This window comes from Pteropus alecto, unplaced genomic scaffold (genome assembly GCF_000325575.1).
Source record: "Pteropus alecto unplaced genomic scaffold, ASM32557v1 scaffold105, whole genome shotgun sequence".
Classification (NCBI taxonomy): Eukaryota; Metazoa; Chordata; class Mammalia; order Chiroptera; family Pteropodidae; genus Pteropus; species Pteropus alecto.
In genome coordinates, this window is record NW_006436294.1 from 2,677,179 (window position 1) to 2,697,565 (window position 20,387).

The 20,387-nt window shown below is 53.5% G+C and overlaps 1 protein-coding gene across 1 annotated transcript in view; it reads right to left on the reverse strand.

Annotated features, from left to right (window-relative positions):
• Positions 1-870: 870 nt before the first annotated feature.
• ZFAT (zinc finger and AT-hook domain containing) overlaps positions 871-20,387 on the reverse strand; it is a 98,928-nt gene continuing 79,411 nt past the window's right edge. Inside the window, exons 15-17 of the mRNA XM_025047589.1 lie at positions 19,951-20,020; positions 17,581-17,711; positions 871-1,796 (exon numbers count right to left, since the gene is read on the reverse strand). Coding sequence (XP_024903357.1) covers positions 1,557-1,796; positions 17,581-17,711; positions 19,951-20,020 — 441 coding nt within the window. The 3' untranslated portion in view covers positions 871-1,556. The remainder of the gene's footprint in view (positions 1,797-17,580; positions 17,712-19,950; positions 20,021-20,387) is intronic.

The window sequence follows — 20,387 nt, forward strand, 5'->3', positions numbered from 1 at the left end:
GGTGAAAATGCAAATGAGGATATGGCTGTGCATCTCTGATTGGACAGGGCAAGTCTCAGCCCATTGGTCAAAATATGATTCCACAAACTCCTTTATGAAGTGCAGCTCTGCCCACAGAGCAGTGCAGAGTCATCCCACCAAGAAGGTCTCCCCAACTTTTCCCAAGTGGGAAGTGTCTTCTCTTCCTGGCTTGGGGCAAGCAGTTACTTTCCTCTTAGCAGGAGAGCAGCCTTCAGGCCCTGCTGGAGTGGGTGAGAGGGTGCCAACAGTGAAGGCCAATGCGCGGGGCTGCGGACTCCACCTTCCTCAACCAGAGCAACCACCACTGCATCTGTCTGTACATCTGCTGATACACCTGCATAAGATTTCATTTGAAATAAGGGTCCTTAGAGGAAACAAATGTTGACCTCAGTGAGTTGGATGGTGGGTGATGTCAAGCAACCGCAGGGCCGGGAAGGGTACAGGACGACTCGCCTCGATGCCCTGAGAATGCTGGGCACAGAGCAGGGGCTCGAAAGTTGTGGGACTTAGGAGCGCCTGGACTGAAGCTTTGGCCGAACAACAGTGCGTCTCGAGGGATTCTGACTGTCAGGACAAAGCGGACCAAGAGGACCAACTGGTAAGGAGGGGCACTGCCACGTCTTGGCTGGCAGCAAATCGGATGCTGGCATAGGAAATGAAAGGCATGATCGCTCACCCCAGATGGCGGGCCCGAAGGCAAATCTAAATGCTTCAGAGGGAGAAAGAGCATCATTGCGTTCTAAGGGCCTTGGGTCTCAAATGGGGTGGTTCTGGCTGGGGCCCAAATCCGAGATCTCAGTTCGGGACAGGGAAATGGAAACCACTTGACCTTACAGAAGAACCAAGGTGCTCAGGCAAGTACTGGTTTTATTCTACCCACCTCGCTTCCTTAGAAAGGGAGGTGAATAGTAAAAAGTGCATTTTTTTTAAAAAGCAAAGAATGCCAAGACTGTAAGCTGAGACCTCACCTGTGACTGGAGTGAAAGTCACTGAATCACGGTTACTTCACGCAGTAAGAAGCACCGTCGGTATCGGAGGAGTGTAGACCTTTGTAAAGCCTGGAACCCCTCCCCTTCCCCCCCGAGAGGTTAATCAAAAACCGTAAGGTCACCTCCCCTGTGATGGCTGTCTCCCTGTCACCAGGTTGCACAGAAGTCCCAGGTGAAGATTCGGCACCTCAGTGGGGTCAAAGAGTTGGGGCTGTGGCTCGGGGAGGATGCTGATGGGGCCCGGGGGTCTCTGAATCTTGAAGCAAAGGGGCAATGCGGTGTGGGCCATGTTTGAAGAACTGATGCAAGTCTTTCCAGAAGCAGATGATACAGGGTAAGTATGTGTATGTGTTTGTGCTGGGTGCAGGGGTTCTGTATTGCTGGTGACGCCAACTGCCTTGCCCACCCAAAGTAGGACAAGGAGAGCCCCCTGGTGGCCCGGGCCAGGAGCACAAAGGAGAGCATCAAGGAGCACGGTTCTGCAGTCTCCCTGCCCCAGGAGCCCGGCAGCCCTGCCCCACGGCCCTGTCCAGCAGTGCGTGTCCCCTAGAGCTCCTGAGCCGCCTGTCCCACAGCCGGCTCCTCCACGGGTTGCATGGCCTCCTGCACGTAGACGATGAATTCCGAGGCCTCCCCACCCTGCGTGTAGACAGTCACCGTCTCGATGCCCTCCACTTCATCGGATGACACGACCAGGTGGTGCTGCTCGGCCAGCTCCACGGAGGCCTGCTGCAGGGTCTCCTGAATCATGACCGTGTGGTTGGAGCTGGGCTCCTCATCAGTGACCTGTGGGGGAAGGGAGAGAAAGGTCACACGGTTCTGCTTCTGGGTCCAGCCATGACAACAGAATCACTACTGCTTACGGAGCATCTAGTGCATTCCACGAATTTGTCCCTACTGCACAGAATCCTCTCCACGGTGCTCTAAGCTCTCTCTCTCTCCTGGTTTGTTACAGCTGCAGAAAGCGAAGCTCAATGCGGCAAAGCAATATGGCCGGGGGCCCGGCTGTGGCTGATGGTGGACCCCAAGTTCAAACCCAAAGTCTGAGCTCTTCTTTTGGTGCTAAGCTGCCTCCCAGAGGTGTGGGGATTGCCAAGGGCATCAGGTTGTAAGGCATGGCAACCGTGCTGGCGGTTAATGGAAGCTCCTGGAAGTTCAGAGCTGGTCCATTTGGCAGTGAGAAAGGAACGAGGTTTATCCTGAATTATATATGTCCACACTCTGGGAGATCATCTCTCTGTATGAAGATCACTGTCACACTAGGCAGAAGCAGACCCCTGCCAGACTGATGTTCCCTGGTGTCATCCATCATTGCTAAGTCCTTACCCCTGTAGTGGAGGGGTGGGGCAGCCTGCTGATGGAAACGCACTGCCACAGAGCTGGGCAGGAGAACGCGTCTGTCCGTGCAGGGGCCCTGCTGACTCCTACAGCCAGGCCTTTCTCAGTAGCCCCAAGCAGGGGCCTGGACGAAAAGAAGAGAGTCTGGGATCGTTTCCCTAAGGAATGAGAGTCCTCAGAGGTATGGAGGATGTCAGAGGTCCAGACTTTCCAGGGTGAGTCTGAATGGCGAAGTGGAAACACCTGCTTTGTCCTGCACAAAGCAAGATCCCAACAGCAGCTCTACCACCTGTGAGGTGTGAGGCTTGGGCCACTTTCCCCTATAACCCTGCTTTCTCATCTATAAAGTAGGTGAAAAAATGCCCACTTCGGAGGATTGCTGGGAGAATCGAAGGAGATGCTCTGCGCAAAGTGGGTGCTCAATAAATAACATCACTGCCCTTTCGATGCCTTCGTTCGTTCGTTCAATAATGCTTTTTACTACCAGAAAGGTACTGTGCCATTCATTCGACCAAACCTGTCATTTCATCAGGTCCCAGTAGACTACGCTCCATGAGGACAAGAACCTCACTCTCTTGGCACAGCTCTCTTCCCAGAGCCAAGCCGGATGCCTGGCACACAGCGAACGCTCGGTATTTGCTGAATAATGATCTACCAGGTGCCAGATGCCGTGGCAGGTACACAGCAGACCAGAGTCTGGTGGGGCAGACGCAGAAGCAGAGCGCGCCACCGCACTGAAGAGCCGCGATGCTCCCACAGCGGGAGCAGCAGTGCAGGGTGGTCAGCGAAGGCCTCCAGAGGAGGAGTGGGGATGGGGCTCCGGGCAGAGAGAGCAGAAGGGGCGAGGACACGCAGCAGACAGGGAGCGACAGGCTTGCTCGGGCAGCTCTCGCAAGCTCCCGTTCGTGATGCTTCTGACTCCTGTCTGGTGTTTGGCAAGGGGGAGGGGAGCTTCCTCCTCCTTGCGGGGAGCGACAGGCTTGCTCGGGCAGTTGGTGATGCTTCCGACTCCTGTCTGGTGTTTGGCAATGGGGAGGGGAGCTTCCTCCTCCTTGCCCGCCACTCTGTGACACACCATGACTCCAAGCTGTTTCTGGGAATGGCCCAACTGGTTTCGAGGGGTCTCACTCCAGCCCCATGATAGTACCATTCCCTGCAAGCAGGAAGGGCTGTGTCAGCCGGGAGGGATCACGTCTGATTCAGAGAAAAGTGGGAAAGGCGCCTCTGGGGTGGGTCCCAAACGAAGTTATGGAGTGGAAGAAACTTTTAAGTCGGCTGACAGAATTCACAAGAAGTTAGAGAGCTATTCTTAGTGGAAATTAGTAACACGTGTAGCCTGATTTGTTTTTCTAGAATGAATTGCGACCTTTTCTTTCTTTTTCTGTTTGTTTCAATTTCATTTAAACAAGAGAATGCACTGTGAACTAAGACTTTAGAAGTCAATAGTGATTTATTCCACTGTGAAAGTGAGCACCTGACAGAAGGCTGGGGAAGGAGAAGGAATATACAAGTTTTTCTTCTGTTAACAGTAATTTCTATACAAAAAAATAAATAAAAAGAAGACGCGGGTGATTTATACTGAGGTCCCATGACAAAGCAAACCTACTGCACTTAGGTGAACAGAGATGACGTGACAAAAACGGTGAGATCCACCAATGCCAAGGGCTTTGAGACGTGCTCTTGGGCAAGCCGCCGTTATGTGGATGTGGTAACTGCCATCAGAGCTGGAGCCTAAAATGAGCAAGGAATTACTAACAAACTTTCCACTGGCTAAAATTCCTTGTCCTTTGAAACAATACTGCCACCATGATGCCCAAGTACTGACCAGGGCTGAAACCACAGCCACCGGCAGGGAGGAACCTGCGTAGCCCAGGCCTTTGATGAACGGAGGCCGTAACCTCCTGTTCCCATGATGGCAGGGTTCTCAGTGCCCGCCTGGGAGGAAGCAAGAGGTCCCAAGGTGACTGAGACTCGGCCACTGCCCACGGATGCAGAAAAGACAGCGAAAACCAAGGGGAGGCCACCATGCCTGAAATAAGGTAAACAACACGCTCACTTGGCAGCATCTGGGCTGGGGGCCGCCTCATGGAAGGCGATGCTGTCTGTAGATGGTGGCGGAAGACGTTACAGGTGGAGAAGACGCTGAGCAAAGAGCAGGCGTGCGCCCACAGCCCTGCCGTCAGCCACCCCCCATCACCAAACCCACGGAGCAGGGTTCCTTCTTAACCTGTCCAGGAGGCTGTGTGCTGACACTGCTAAGCCAGCCGCAGCCTTACTCACTGCTTCAGTAGCCCGCTCCCGGAGTCCAGGCTTCCCCACAGCTCACTGCCCGCCCGCCCACGGAGCCCAGAGGATTCCTGGGTCTCCATCCCCGACATCCTCTCTAGACCCCTCATCTGCATCAAGGCGTCGGCTCCTGGCTGAGCGTGAGATGCCAGCCCCTGCTCCTGAGCTGCAGACCACAGGCACGTCTGGACTGGGAGGTTCAAAGTGGACGCGTGTCAACTGTGCCTAAGTCACAGGAGGGAGCGTGTGCTGGAGAAGTAGTGGCAGGGGAGGCCTGAGATGAACTTCACAGTCAGATCCTGAGTCCTCATCAGTGGGTGAGAGACCGAGACTCGGTCTCACAGAGGAAGACGCCGCAGGTTCTCGGAGGACGGCCCCGCACCACCCCCCGTGGCACTCCGGGCACGGAACTCGCCCGACTGAGGAGTTAAAGCTTTCGGAGTGCTAGTTAGATTCCCCTCACTATCCATCTGAATATTTAAATTTATGTTGCCATATTACTTTCCAAAGTATTAAATCTATCTAAAGACCATTCTTTCTCCATTTCTCTTTTCAGTTTTCAGTTCCAGCATTTTGTCTGCCAGAAGCACCGTTAAGTTCATCCACTGCTAATTATGAGTACAAACGCAGGCCCTGGGTACCAAAACTGATGGAGACCAAGGAAAAGTGCAGTTTTCGGGGTCCTGCAAAGAGTATCCTTCTCAGTCAGCACAGGTGGAACGGGGGCTGCACGCCATTGCTCTGTCATGTCACTGAGCACCTGACAGGTGCCCAACAACAACCAGGGGCCCTGAAGTCCCCCTGCTGCCCGTAGCTGGGCCGCGTTTATGTTCTCGCGAGGTCTCGTGAGCAGCTGTGCCAGCCCTGCGGATGCCGCCCGTCCAGAAGCCCCGCTTTACGAACAGCGGACGTGGGAACATCGCAGGAGGATGAACGGGGTGGTGGCTGTTTTACAGAGGGCTTTATGAGGCTTTCTGCAGAGTGAGCCCCTCCCCTGCCTTCACGCAGCCCCAGCGTTACATGATTCACACTGTTAATACATCTTACGTTTCTGCGAACCATGCACTTCGTCCCTGTCCCCGCAGAACGCAGCGTGTGCCAGCCCCTCGCAGCTCACCGAACGCTCCCTCATCCCTCTCTAGAATCATTTCCACACGACATCCTGTGGCGCTGGCATTTCTGCCCCATGTTATAGGTGGGGACACAGGAGCTTCTAGTGGCTCATTGACTCATCTAGGGTCAAACAGCCGGAAAGTAACAAGAGCTGGATCTTGGTCTCGGTGACCTCAGGTCCAGAGACCTTCCGCAGCTGGTACAGTGTGACAAGGACAAAAGGGTTATATGCCACAGATCAATAAGGTTAAATTATTGCTCTTGACCCAAACCAATCAGTTTTGGGATGGCTGTATAACTCTTGATCATTCCTTTTGTTTAAAACAATCACTCCAGTAGCTTAATCTATTACCACAGGCTTTAAATTGTTCTCTGCAGTAGAAATAATATGGCTTCACCGTGTCATTATGCTGAGATGGGTACTCCATTTTCCCCAACAGTAATATCTAATATATCTTGCAGTTAAATTATGAGCAGCAATGATAGCTTAGTTGAAAACCTCAACCCTTGTGACTGTATAAATTATTCACTGAATCGGGCTGAGTTCTGCCCACCTCTAGTGCTGTAGAATCTAGATCAGCTCACAAACCCAGGCACTCTGCTGGGCTCTGCTCAGGCTTCCTGCCGAGACCCCTCCTCGTCTGTGGCTGCAGGCCCTCACTGGGCCCTGAGAAGGAACGGTTCAGGCTGCACCGCTGGCCCCAGGTCCCTCTGAAGGATGGACGGAAACAAGTCACCGTCCCTGGCACAGGCCTCAGCCAGGCGGGGGCCGCAGGGCCGGGCCACACCCTCGCGGTTCTGCCCCGATTCCCTGCACGTGACCCCCGAGCCATCTTCCTTCACACTGCTACTTCCTCTTCGATAAGAACACGACAGGTTCCTCTGTTCAAGTGCCCCCTCGCCTCGAATGCAGATGTCACGAGAATGGCCGAGGGGAGCGGAGACAGGGAACACAGCTTCCTCCTGGACACCTCGTCCTCAGGAATCCCCGACGTCGGCCAGAAGTGTGTGAAGGGGGCCGACTCGCCAAACAGGATGCCCACTGGGGAAGCAGTGGCCCATGGCGAAGCCTGCCTGGAACGGCCCTTCCTGGGGACAGAACTTCGCCTTTGTGCACAACTGGCGGACAAGAATAAACACAGACGTCTGCGTCACACCTTTCTCCCAAGCTTTCAGAACACTTCTTACCGCCTCCTGGGGCCCGAGCCCCCCACATGCGTGTGTGGCTCCCCCAGAGGCCCCATTCAAGCTCAACCACCTCCACAGACGGTTCCGAAGTCTATTCTGACAGCACTGAGAAGCCTACACGGTGGGCTCCGTCGAACCTCGCACGTTATCTCAGCCCGGCTCCCGGCTCCCGGACGATGAATCGAGAACGATAAATAAAACCTCTGCTGGCCCTGAAATAAAACCAAAATGACACCTACTGCATGGATGGCATCGGTGTGATGTATATTCAGCTTATTACTCATAATGAAGGTCACCTCCGAGGACAAGTGTTCAGGTGCTGTCCACGCTCCCAGCGTCACCTGCGCCAGGCTGGGAAGATGCCGACCCCAAAGACCCGCTGAACGAATGAAGTCCTGAGCCACCGCCCCGCTGTGGGGAGGGGGCGGCATCGCCTGTACGTGTCCGCGTCGTATGCCACACGGGTCATTTTTTTCTTCTTTCTACTTTTTCTGTCTTCTAGATTTTAAAAATAATACGGTCCTTTAATAATTGGGTAAATGAAAAGGTTCAGCGAGGAACAAGGGAAGAAGAATCGCAGTGAGGGGAAGGGACGGGTGAGGACACGCACGGGCATTTTCGACCATTCCGGGCTGCCCTCGCTGGTCTTCCAAATGCCACAAGGACGAACGGGGTTTTGGCAAAGATGACGCTTTCCCTTATAAGCAAAGGACAGGCACCCGCACTGTGCTGGGCACCGAGCAGGCACTCGAATGGTGCTGGGGAAACTGAAGGCCCCAGAAGCGGCCTGCAGGTGGGGAGGCCACACAGGGCTGGCACTGGGCCTCAGCCTCCGCGGGAGGCGGGAGGAGGGCCAAACCCAGGGCTTTTCCGGATTTACCGCGGAAAGAGAGGAAGCTGTGTTACAGAGCGAAGGCAACCAGCTCCAGCGCGAACAGACGCTGGCTCAAGGTCAGTGTCCTAAGGAAGACTCGCGGTCTGATTTCTGAAGGCAGCTCCCAGCACGAAACGCTGCCTGTCCGGTCCTCACGCGTGAGCAGCCTCGGCCCAGCACTGCTGAGGCCGTCGTCCTAATGAAGATGGCAGACAGGCCAGCGGGCGAAGGCTGGCCGGGCCAAAGGTGACTGCGAAACCAAGAGACGGGCAGAAAGCGTGCTTCACAATCAGAGCAGATGAGACGGGCTGGTTCTCGCTCCGGGCCGCTAGAGGGGAAGGGTGTCCTCCTCAGATGGGGTCAGGGACGTGCAGCTACAGGACACCAGCACTTGCTCAGGCACCTCGAAACAGCGAGCCACGGACGGAATAGCCATCTCTGACGAGCCACCCACTCACACGTCTCACGTGCCGGGTCCCCATGTACTTCACGTGACTTCGCAGCATTCTTCCGTCCCGCTGGGATTTAACACGGGTCCAACACGCTGGTGGAGCTGGAAACAGAACCGTGAGCCCCACGTATGTCCCTGTCCTGGAAGGCTGACCGGGACCCTTCCCCCGGACACGCAGGCGCAGAGCCTGTGGCGGGCAGGGGGCTCTTCCTGCAGGAGACGGCCCTGGCCTTGAGCACCAGAGTTTCCAGGCCTCGGGGGAATGCGAACGCCTTCTGAGGTCCGCTCCTCTGCAGCGGTTCTCAGACGCCATGACAGGAAGAATCGCAGGCTGCAGACCAAGCCCAACACAGTCACACGGCGAGAAGGGGGAAGGACACCTCTTCTGCTGAGAGTCCCCTGTGTGTGCTTCAGCTCTGCGGAGGAGCCTGCTTTCCCAGCAATTAAGGTTTCACACGCTTCAATTATAACCAAGCAAGGGCCTCCCGTAACATTCTCAAAACGGCAGACCCATTTCACAAAGTTAATAAGCCAGCAACTGCCTTTCACAGCCCTGGGTTAGGTGCAGTGCTGTGTATGCTGGAAACAAAGGGAAATAGTAAATGGTATCCTGAATCTACAGAGGAAGGAAAAGGTATAAACAAACACGGTGCATGAGAAAGCACCGTAAATTCCCAACTCTAGAAATATATACGTACAGACAGGACCAAACACAGGGGGAGAGACTTGTGGCGATATCAGAAGGTACTCACAGCTAGGAAGAAACCATTCGTGCGTCAATGAAGATTTAAAGCCTTTAAAAAAGGAAAGGACGCGTGGGAAGGAGGGAAGGCCGCTTCGTCCCCGCTCCGCCCTGCTTTTCTCTGGGTTGTCAGTAGACAGCAGATTCTTTTTCTGAAAGTGCCGATCCCACAAACGGTCCACAGCGCACACTGTAAGGATGGCTGGCCACAGACCGTCGCCATCCGTCCCGGGTGTGTGCCCTGGCCCTGTGAGGCGCGCAGCGTCCGGCTGGCTAGTGCACGGGAGCCCTGCTCCTCAGCCCTAGGGCAGCAGGGCGGGCCTGTCCCCAGGGCTGGGTCCCGGGCCTGCAGGGAACAGGAAGGGCCAACTCCCTCGGCTGCGGGAGAAAGGCCTGGGAACAGGAAGACTGGGCTGTCCTACTGGCACCATGTCCATCACTGGGTGAGGACGAAAGGCTTCCATGCTGACCACCGACCCACTGGAGATGGACGCCTGGGCAGCAGAAAGTGGGCGCACGTGGCTGGGGTGTACACCAAGCACCGTTTAGTGAGGTCTCCATAAGGAAAACTTCTCTAGTTAATGGTGGTGAAATGGAGTGAGCACTGAGTGACGGGGCGGTCCCTGCACAGACTGGTGGGGACGCATGGGGCTCACAATGGCTACCGGGTGCCATCCCCTCCGGGGGCAGTGTCCGACGCCTGTCCCTGCCGCCCCACGGCCTGGCTGGGTGCTGGTGCTGTCCCCTCCAGGAGCAGTGTCTAAGCTCGGAAAAGGGAACCATCGACCCTAGTCCCATAGAACCTGCTCTCGACCCCACCCCGAGCACCATCACAGACAGCGCTGACGTTGCCGTCCTGCGCAAACCCGCACAGTCTGAGATCCTGAGGTGACCCCCACGGGACACCAGTTCCCACTCATCAAATCCACACGCCATGCTCCTGGCCACGTGCACGTCCCCGGCACGGCCGGCAAGTCTGCCAGCCTTGACTCTCCTGCATCCGTCCTTTGCCTGCTCTCGTCTGTGCACCCCTTCTCGCTCGGAACCCCTCACTCGACTTCCCTTTATTCTGAACAAGTGGCTGTGTAATGTTACTTGGCATCGGCTCTTCCCGTCGGCCTCCCCAGGGCCGTCCCGAAGGAAATTACTCAGAATGCCTCAACAACTGGGGGCTGCAGGGCTTCGATTATTTCTAGCCACAGACATGTCAGTCTACATAGCGCTACTCTGGGTTTGCCTACCTGAAACAGGCAAACGACTTGCCCCACACCAGAAAGAGACTGTCAGCCGGCAAGGTGACGCTGCGGACAGGCAAGGGAGGGTCAAACACGACCCGCCTGCTCTGGACCAAGCAAATAAGAAGCAGCTCGACAGTATTAACACTCAGATGAAGTGGTTTCTGCAAATTGCACCAACCAAGCTGCAGCTTCTGGGGGAATAAAAGGGAAATGGAGGCTCAGAAAACGGGAGAGAAAGGAGAAGCAAACTTCAGCAGACTGACGCTGCAGCTCAGCAACATGAAAAAGCGCCAGAATGGGATGGGGGAACCTCATCCTCTGTTTTTCTCAGACAGTTTCTACTAGGGCTACAGAAACATCGTGGAGCTTATTTTTACTTTTAAAATTTCACAAAGAAACGGAACTCCCAGTCACTATTAAGCAGTCAGGAGGGCCCTGCAAGTAATAAAAGCTACGAAAGAGGATGAAGTTTTGAAAATCAGCCATCGGAAATCATACCAGAAACAAACCTCTCAGAGAAGTTTTATGTAACAAAGAAAATGAAAAGGTTCAAATGGCTAAGGGACAACTGAGGAAGGCTTACAAAGGACAAGAGTTGGCATTAAGTGACAAAGGAGAAGAACCCATGGCCAAGATCCTGATTTTTCGTCCCTGGACTGAGATGCTGAGGTCACCGTCCAGTGACAGCAGAACAAATATTCTACAGAGTGTCAAGTGTGAAAACAGCTCAAGAGGCGACCTGTGTGCATAATCAGGAGCTCGATATCAGTAAAGCTGGAGAGTCCCAGGATCACATAAGTGGCCCGCGAGGTTCTTTAGGCACGAGCCGAACCTAACTAATTGAAACGTGCAGTCGGAAACTGGTTGTCACAGTAATCAGGGCTGTGGTAAGGGGGGACTGCGGAATTTATACAAAGATCAAAAGGACTGGGAACGAGAGACCAAAGATGCCGATCTGGGCTGCAGACCTCCGCTGTCTGACAGAGGACCCGGCCTGAGATCACCTGACGCTCGGAAGCGGTGCACGCGGACGCGCTCAGCCCCTGCAACGTGCAACGGATCCGGCCGCCTGCAGGAGACGTCTGTGACTCCCTTGCCTGGGCCTTCCAAAGGCATCTGAATCTATCACGGTCGTAATTACACTACGCTGTCAGCCAGCACGGAACGATGTGACACTGCCATCCCACAGTGAGGACTAACGGAAGAGAGCAGCAGTTAGAGAGGCTATAAGCTGCAGTCATTAGCAATTCTTTAAAAATATACACGTTCTTAATCTCATGGGAAAGATGGCTTAGGGGAACCGCACTGGCAAAAACACCGCAATGGGAAGGTGGGATAAATGCCACAACTGAAGATGCTAGGGTTTCGTTACGGTGTCAAAGAATAAAAACCTGCCACCGGGACGGCTCCCGTGCCCCCAGGCAAATGACCTGCCGACCAGGAGGTTCTGCAGGGCAGCAGTGAACAGGAAGGAGAGGACGAGTGACTCCCGCACCGCTTCCGCCACGTGGACGGGGCCGGAGTCAGGTCGAGTCCAAACACGCCTCCGGGAGAACAAGGAAGCCCAAAGCCGCTCAGTCGCCAGTTGTTTGAGCTTAAAGGGACAACGGCACAGGGGGAGCCTCGCCGCAACCATCTGTGGGTAGAATCGGGGCAGGGGGACGTCAGCTCAGGCCCCCTTTACGACGATGCAGAAGGCCGGGACCCGTGAAAGGTTACGAGAGCGTCTTCTGTCGGCCCTCTTGTCGTGCAGTTAAGGGATCAAATTAATAGAATGGAGGAATTGTTTTTAAAAATTAGGAAAATGGATTTTGAAGCCTGACATGAGTCACTTTCCAGATCCCACGTCCCATTATTTTGCCACAAGTCTTAAGAAATGTCCGACATCTGCCCCCAGCAGGGGGACGGGGGGACGATTCTGGACCCCCTCGGGTGGCTCACAGAGGGCGGAGGGTGAGGGGTCTCCCGAGCCAGAGGCTGTGCTTGAGAAGTCCCTTCTGCAGAGCGGCTTCTTCTCACCAGATGCCCTGTACAGACGGACGGTCTGAGAGCGTTTCAGGGACGAGATTACTCAGGCCCTTAAATTAAAAACAGGACAGGCTGGACCTGCCCTTCCTTGCAAAAGAGCAACTGATATACATGGTCGGCCATAGAAATGGATTGCATTTCCTTGCAAAAATAATGAACTGCAAATACACAACGGTTCCGACACTGGCCGGCAACCAACACATCCTCCAGCGAGAACTGTTCCCAGAACTGCCACTCGCTCTAAGCACTGCACGCTGAGCCCGCGAAGGAGGCTCTGCCTGCTTCTCTCCTCCCCACGTGTCCTCAACTTACCCTCCAGCACGAGCCACCACAGGCGGTCTGCTCCAAGATGACAAAGGGCTGGGAAAGCAGCTGGGCAAGATGGGCTGCTTTTGGCAAAGCTGGAATTTCTGTTTTTTTCTTTTTTAAATCGGCAGTCAGAGCAAGTCGAAGAGCAGTTGGGATTTTGGACAAGATTACAGCAGCACAGTCCTGCGCCACATCGGGCTGAGGGTCCCATGGGGAAGGGGCAGGTGCCTGCAGGCCCAAGGCCGTCTTAACGGCTCCTTCCTGGTGCTCCCTGCCTCTGGGACCCTGGCTGACAGCTTGGAAGCATCGAGCACGTGGAGGAAAAACAATGAGTCGAAGAGTGGCAATCCTAGGGGACACTGTAGAGAACCAAGAATGGGGACAGAGACACAGACCTGCCCATAGTGCTGCCAAACACTGTCGCCACCGAGACGGTCAGTCCACAGGAGGCGGAGCGATGCGTGACTCCCACTCTGCCAGGAGCCCTGCTGCACCCGACTGCCAGCGACCCGCGACACCCTACTCCCCTGCCAAGGCCTCCACGAAGCCCGGCCTGCCCCGCACCTGCCCCCACCCCAGACCCAGGTCCAAGGCAGGCAACCACTTGGTGCTCCCGCAGAGCTGGGGCACCGGCCCCTCCCCGAAGCAGCATTCGTTACTTCAGGTTGGACCTTCCTGTTGAAGGTCTGCGTTCCTCATGCCTCTTGACTGGTTCCGCTTGTTCCTGGTTTGCTTTTCAGCTCTAACGTACTACGTTATTTACTTATTTATGAATGCAAACTCCTCGACTGTACCATTCACCTGCTTTGTTCACTGCAATATCCCAAGTGCCGTGAACAGCACCTGGCAGGTAGAAGCAGCTCGGAGGGGGTTTACGAGTGAAAGCATGAATCCTTTCCCTTGAAAGGCTATTTCCCTCTTGAGAGCCGGACTTGCCTTTAATCCTGCAAGCCAGCAATGGTAGGCAGAACCCTGCCTCCCCAGCACAAGGATGTGCCTTTCCTAATTCCGGAACTTGAGAATGTTACCTTGCATGACAAAGGGAACTTTGCCACTGCGATTAAACTGAGGATCTGGAGATGGGGAGATTATCCTAGATTAGCCAAGTGGGCACCCATAAGGACAGGGGTCCTCATAAGAGGGAGGCAGGAGGGTCGAACTCGGAGAAGGCCATGTGGCACCGGAAGGAGCGATCAGAGGGACGGGACCTCAGAAGGGCTGGGCCTGCAGCTGCTGGCTTTGAAGATGGGGGAAGGGGTTCAGGGGTCAAGGAAAGCCAGAGGCTCCAGCAGCTGGAAAAGGCACTCAAGTCCTTCCCAGAAGGAATGCAGCCATCCGCGCCTTGATTTCAGCCCAGTGAGACCGTTCAGGCGTCTGACCTCCGGAAGAGTAAGGTAATGAGTCTGGGCTGTTCTGAGCCACTCTGTCTGTGGCACCGTCACAGCTGCCACAGACGGCGACGCTCACAGAGGGCGCGTGCAGCGATGTGCAGCCAGCGCCCGCCAATCACTCAACAAAATGTGACTTTCAGTCCAGAAATAAACTCTGATCCATAAAAATAGCAAGGAGTGATTGATTTAAGCCATTAGACAATGGTTACAGTGGTTGGTGTTATTTTAAGTCTTTCTTTTCTTTTAAATTTTGACTTGGAGATGCTTATGATAACATTTCCTATGCTGGACGGTCTCACATTTAACCTGCTTAGGCAGTTTTATTAATCAAATAATAAGTTCCCTCCTCATAAAACCCTAAAGCAAGATTTAACAAAAAGAAAGAAAAAATTACTTAATGAGAACCATTGGGTCTTAGCAAACACAGTTCCTTCATTCGAGATTCTCACGTGTTTCCTCGGGCCGGGCCGGTGAGGTGCGTGTGAGGCCTGCTTTCTGGACATTTCAAAACGCTCCATACCCACAACTCTAAACGCTGACGCGTGAGAAAAGAGCGAAGTGACAGGAAATCACTGAGGACACGTTTCTGTGTCCAACCGAAAATTTAAATGGTCTGAATTACGAGTCAAATCTTGTCCATGTTTCATTAAAAAATAAGAAAGCAACCTAATAAGAAGAAACAGTTTTTCTCCAGCGCCCCCAGCCTATCCACCAGGCCTGCCTTTACTTACATCTCAGAAACCAAAAACCCAGAGACTGGAGATTTTCAATTATCGTTAAAAAACTGATATGTAAGATTCTATTTACATTAATAAATCATGAAAAACAAAAGTAGAAACAGAATACAACTATTTTTTTATATGGAAAAGAAATATGAATCTTTTAAACATTCAGAACCAATTCACGTACAACGCAGAATGTTTTTATATATATATATATGCACACACGCACAATAGGTAACTTTAAGAAGATCTCAAAATATGCTATCCAACAGTATTTTCGAAATGTTTTCTGCAGTATACTGCAGATACTTTATGACAAGATGTCATGTTCTTGTTTTTCTCTACAGGATGTAACTGGAGAATCAAAACATAAACCCGCAGTGCACTCAACCCTCCTTAACGAACACTGACAGAGCAAGTAGCACATGGGATACGCTGCGCTGAGAAAGACGAGGTCCCCAGCATCCAGGGGCTCCTCGCGTGAAGGGGGAGCTTTACTGTCTTCCGACAAGCACAGAGTTCACACTTAAGTGGTTCTGGCACCCTCGTTAAACAGATATAATCTCTCTACTGCAAAATCCTAAACCGGAGTGTAATTAAAAGAAAAAAAAATGAAACTAATTTATTTCTCTACTAAAAACAGCTATATTTGAATTTAAACAACAGGTCGGGTGGGACTGGACCATTCTGCTGGCGGGAGAGCCCGGCACGTTACGACCCCTCAGCCGTAGGCATGGGCATCAGTCCACGCGTCCACTCTCTACCCGTTATTTACCAACGGCCTCGGGGAGCTGGCTGCCGGGCCAGGAGACAGGATAATGCCCAGGGCACGCATTCTCGGGGAACATTTCCAAATGCAGTTCCTTGAGACTGTTAAACAGTGACACTCTCTTAGCCCTGTGTCTTCAAGAAGCCAGAAGAGTCTGTGACGGGTGCCACTGTTTTCCGCTACTGTGAGCACGTCATACCTGTTCATGCTGCTTGTACCGGATGCTTATCTGCCTTATCCCTTGTCGCGCTGTCAGTCTAAGGCCTCGAAGCACATCTAAGCTGCATCCTAAACCCGCAACCTCATGTCTCACTGCATTGCCTGCGATGCTCAATAAGTCATGTCCCTGAGTAGCAGCAAATCAATCCAGTTCCTAGAAAGAAGACGCAAATCACAATCGGTAGCATCTCCTGCGATGCTCAAAAGGATGTGGCGTGTCTGAAACATCCGCAGGTCTCCCGACACCCTCCCCAGTAGACCCCTCCTGAGAGCCGGGTCGAGCTCAGGATGCCACATGTCACGATGCAGAGGAGGAGTTTCCGAAGAGACTGCGATCGAGTAAATACAAAGGGAAGCTCAACATGTGGAGCCTGGAAGAGTATGAATGTGCCCCAGCCACTGCAGAACAGCGGGCTGCGGACGGAAACGCCCAACGCCCGCGCCCTGGACTTCGGCCACGGTCCTCTGCGGGAAGCCACCTAACGGAGGGCGCACGGCCCACACCCCTGTGGATGTGCCGAGTCTGCCCTGTGCGTCGAAGAAGCCGGAGCTGAGCCAGAACGTTCTAGTTCCCCCGAGAACTGCTTAGCGAGAAGTACGCATGTCACGCTCTCGTGGGGCCCTGGGCACACCTGCGGGACCGTCGTGCGACAGCATGAGGATGTGCACCCCGACTCGTCGAAGGCAGGTCCCCGAGGACACCTCACGCAGGGGCCCCAACGTGAGAGCCCCACTGAGAAGCGTCTTTGTTGGCTGCTGCTGGGAACCTTTTGCTGTGGACTGTCTGGCGTTTCCTTCTTGTTCTGCTGCAGAATGCAGCGCCCGCTGTCCAGCGAGCTCGGAGAGCTCTTCCGGCCCCCTGCTCCGTCAGGGACCTATCCTGACAGCCTCCACGAAACAGCCCCGACCCGCGCTCCACGGCCCCGCCCTCCCCCGCCTCCTCGCCATCTCCTCCGTGGCGCTTGGTCACCATCTGACACCCTTTCTGTCTTATTTGTGTTTTATGTGTTTTCCCACTAGAGAGTAACTGCCTTGTGGGCAGACATTGGTTCTCTCCTGGACCCCTGGAGACACTGCCTGACAAGAGTGGGCACCGACTAAATAATTATTGACTAAATGACTAAAAGGATGGATAACTAAAACCCTACGATCTTCAGTCCAAATTTCCCCATGAAAGTGAACTTTGATTTTAAATTATATACCTTGGCTCTATCCTGGTTCTGATGTGCTTACTGTGGTTTTGTTTTTTTTTGAAGTATTTGTGTAAGCCAGCCTAAATCATTTGTAAAATGAAGCAGGAGACAGTAGAGACATAAAGACAGAAAAAGAAGATCTAATTATCAAACACAATGAATTTTAACAGATGTTAAAGTCTCTCAGGATAGAAGAGAAAATGAGCCAAATGGTGTAACAATTAATTGAGTAGAGTAACCTTTATTCAAAACTGATCCTTTCCTCCTCGAGTTCGCTCACCCTCTACTGATCCGATCTGGGTGACATCTGACATTTTAAAAGGCCAGTCCGCTGGGAACCTTCCTGGATTCTCCGGCTCTGCTCACAGTTCCCACCCGTCCACTCACTGGTGCCTTAGGCACCAAGGGTGCTTTTCACAACAGATGAGTCCAAAAGTGTCCACAGCACACTCACTGTCACTCTGGGATTCTTTGGAAAGAAATTAATAAAGTTTCCAGAATTTTCAAAAATATATCATACCTCTCCCCCAAAACACACCTCCACACATGAGCTACTGAAAAGACAATTCCCTAATGATCAGAGGCAGAATAAGAAATGCCTGAGACTAGACCAATTTCATTCCAAATTCTACCCGGGGAAAAGTTAAAGCCTCAAAACCCCACGGGAGTAGGGAAGATAAAATTTAAGAGGTGAGGGGAGGGTCCTTACCTGTTTCACGACAGTCACTGTCCCTGGAGCCATGGCAACCACCGAGGCCACAGCAGTGGCGTCATGGGTCTCGGTGCCCAGCTCGATAATCTGCTGGAGGATGTTTACAGCTGTGGGGTCAAGTCGGTCACCTTAGGGGAAAAAGCAAACAGGAGACCATTAAGGCCACTGGCACTAAAGGTCACTGCATGCAAAACCAGCCCCTAATCGAGGCCACTCTAGGTGGTACCTCCCCAGTGGACGCACTCAGTAATCACTCATTTTGACAACAGAAATAATCCATATGGTACTTTATAACTTACAAAGCACTTAACACACGAACATCTCAAAACTCTGAACGACCCTGCGAGGAGATGGCATTGTGCGGACATCACCCACATTTCACAGACTAGTGACTCCACAAACAAACCAAGAGACTTGCCTTGGACCACTGGCTCGGTTACGTCACAAAGTCAGGGCTCAGGCCCAGATGTTTCTGAGTACACACTTGGTGACACAAGACTGGCTGCCTCTCAAATCAGAGCCCTGAGAATCACCGGCTAACACGTTCCCTGCAGAGGCGGTTCCCCCTGAGCACACACGTGCAAGGTGGTCACTGGGAGGGAGCCAAGGACATCACACGAGATATGGGCAGGACATCCAAGGGCATCTCAATCATCAAGCCAACGGGCTTCACGATTCCAACCAGTTCAGGCTTGGGGTTCTATTTTAATCACTTCAGGCTTGGGGTTCTATTTTAATTACCTCTAAAGACTGGAATCCATATTACCAGAGCAGCTCTTGAATGGACCCTGCCTGCTCTCACCATCTGCTTGACCGTGACTTTCCTGAGCATGGCACTCTGACCCTGATCATTAATTCACTAAAAAGGAAATCACTGCCTGATCTCCACCTCAGCATAACCACACGAAGTCTCCGCCAACGTCTGCATTTCCATGGATGCACTTTCTGTGGGCCAGTTCCAACGTGAGTCGACCAATGAGAGGCAGGAGAAGGCGAACTCCACGAGTTCTACAGGGAGGCCGGGGTGTGGCACAGGCTGAGGCCAGCACAAGGTTGGTGACTTGTAGGCAGTCACCACCCCGCATACCCTGCTTCCCTCTCTCCGCCTCCTCCTTCTCCCTGCTCCCCCCCACCCCGCTCCCCACCCAGTCCCTGCCTTAAGGGAGATATCTCAACTGTACCTTGCAGCCAACCACTCTGAACATCCAAAGACTAAATAAAACATTTACCTTAAGTACTTGCTGTGACAAGTTTAACTGCTCATCCATTTACTCCTGGATGACCATTTATGAGCCAGGAAAGGCTCCCACTGGGAATACTGACACTATCTCCCCTCTCCCTCCAGTGCCCACAGGCTACCAAGACAGACTAGTAAGCAAGTTATTACAGCACCTGGATGGTTCCATATTGGAAAGGCAATTCGGGGGACACTGTAGAAGAGTCAGGTGTGTTCCCGGGAGATGACATAAAATCTGAATCCTGAAGATGAAGAATTTGCTAGAAAAAAAACGCTGTGGGGGAGGGAACAGACTGCAGCCCCGAGAGCACGGGAGTGCGTGCGTGAGGGATGCAGCGCCTGACGAGAACTGCAGGGCCAGGCGGACGAGAGCAGGGCTCAGGGGCGGTGCAGGGAGGCCAGGACCCAGGGCCGAGGGCCTGCGCTGCTGAGCTGCAGTCTCAAGTGCATTCTAAGAGCTGGGGAGACACCAGACACCAGCGAGGCTGGAGGAGGACGGAGCGAGAGGGTGTGGGTGTGGGGTGGGGGGCGGGGGTTGAAGGCGGACGAGCTCCGCAGGGTTCAAGCAATTCCCGAAGTCACTGACCATGAAGGAAGAGAACATAACCAGACGCAGCCTCAGCTCTGGGAATCACATGTAACAGCTGGGGCCCGACATCCATCCACAGAGCCTGCCACTCTGACAGGCCGCCCAGTGGAGGCCCTGCCTCCTGGACCTCACCCCCCATGGACTGGGCACAGCCCTGGCCACCAACCTCCCCTGAAGGAGTTTCTGCTCCCGTTTTTTTACAACCTGGGGTTTGGGGATTTAAGAACTGGTCCAAATGGTGACTTCCTACCTCCTACCTCCTGCCACCATTTAATGCTTTCCTCTTCATGCCCCCTGCCTGCCCTCCGCCCCGCAAGCACAGACGGGACTGTGGTCCATTACATTAACTTGGGTTCTGTTCATATTCCGAAAAGAACGTTAAGCAAAAGTGTTTTCTAAGTGTAACGCCCAAATCACCAACGGGCTGGCACAGTGGTTTGTTTTTAAATTGATATAACATCTGAAAATGGTGGCATCTGATATAAAAATCCTGATTTGAAGAGTTTCAGAAGAAATGGGAAGCAGGCAGCCCTGAGCCTGCGGTTCCGCACGGTGGCCGCGGTCTCCGCCATGCCACCACGGCCTGGCCCCTGCAGAGCCGGAACAAGACCCTGAAATAGACGACCATGAGGAAGCACGGAATGGGGACAACGGCCAACGAGAAGTCAGGAAACCGAGATTCCAGGACCCACTCCAGCGCCCCAAAGCGGTGACGCTCAGCCGACCACTCACAGTGAAGGGACCTCCATGTGTGTGAGTGAGGACAGAGCCGGGCCGCTCTGCCAGACTGGTCTGAGGACCAGGTGTGCTCCTACGCGGGAAGAGGCGACACTGCCCTGCAGCACTGCCTGTCATGGGCAGCTTGTTTGCTGTGGCTCCATTTCAAGAGCCCGAGGTCCCCGAGCCTGCACGGGGTCTGTTCCTGCAGTCCCCACGCAGGGGTCGGGAGCCAGGAACGCACGATAGCCATCACCCCCT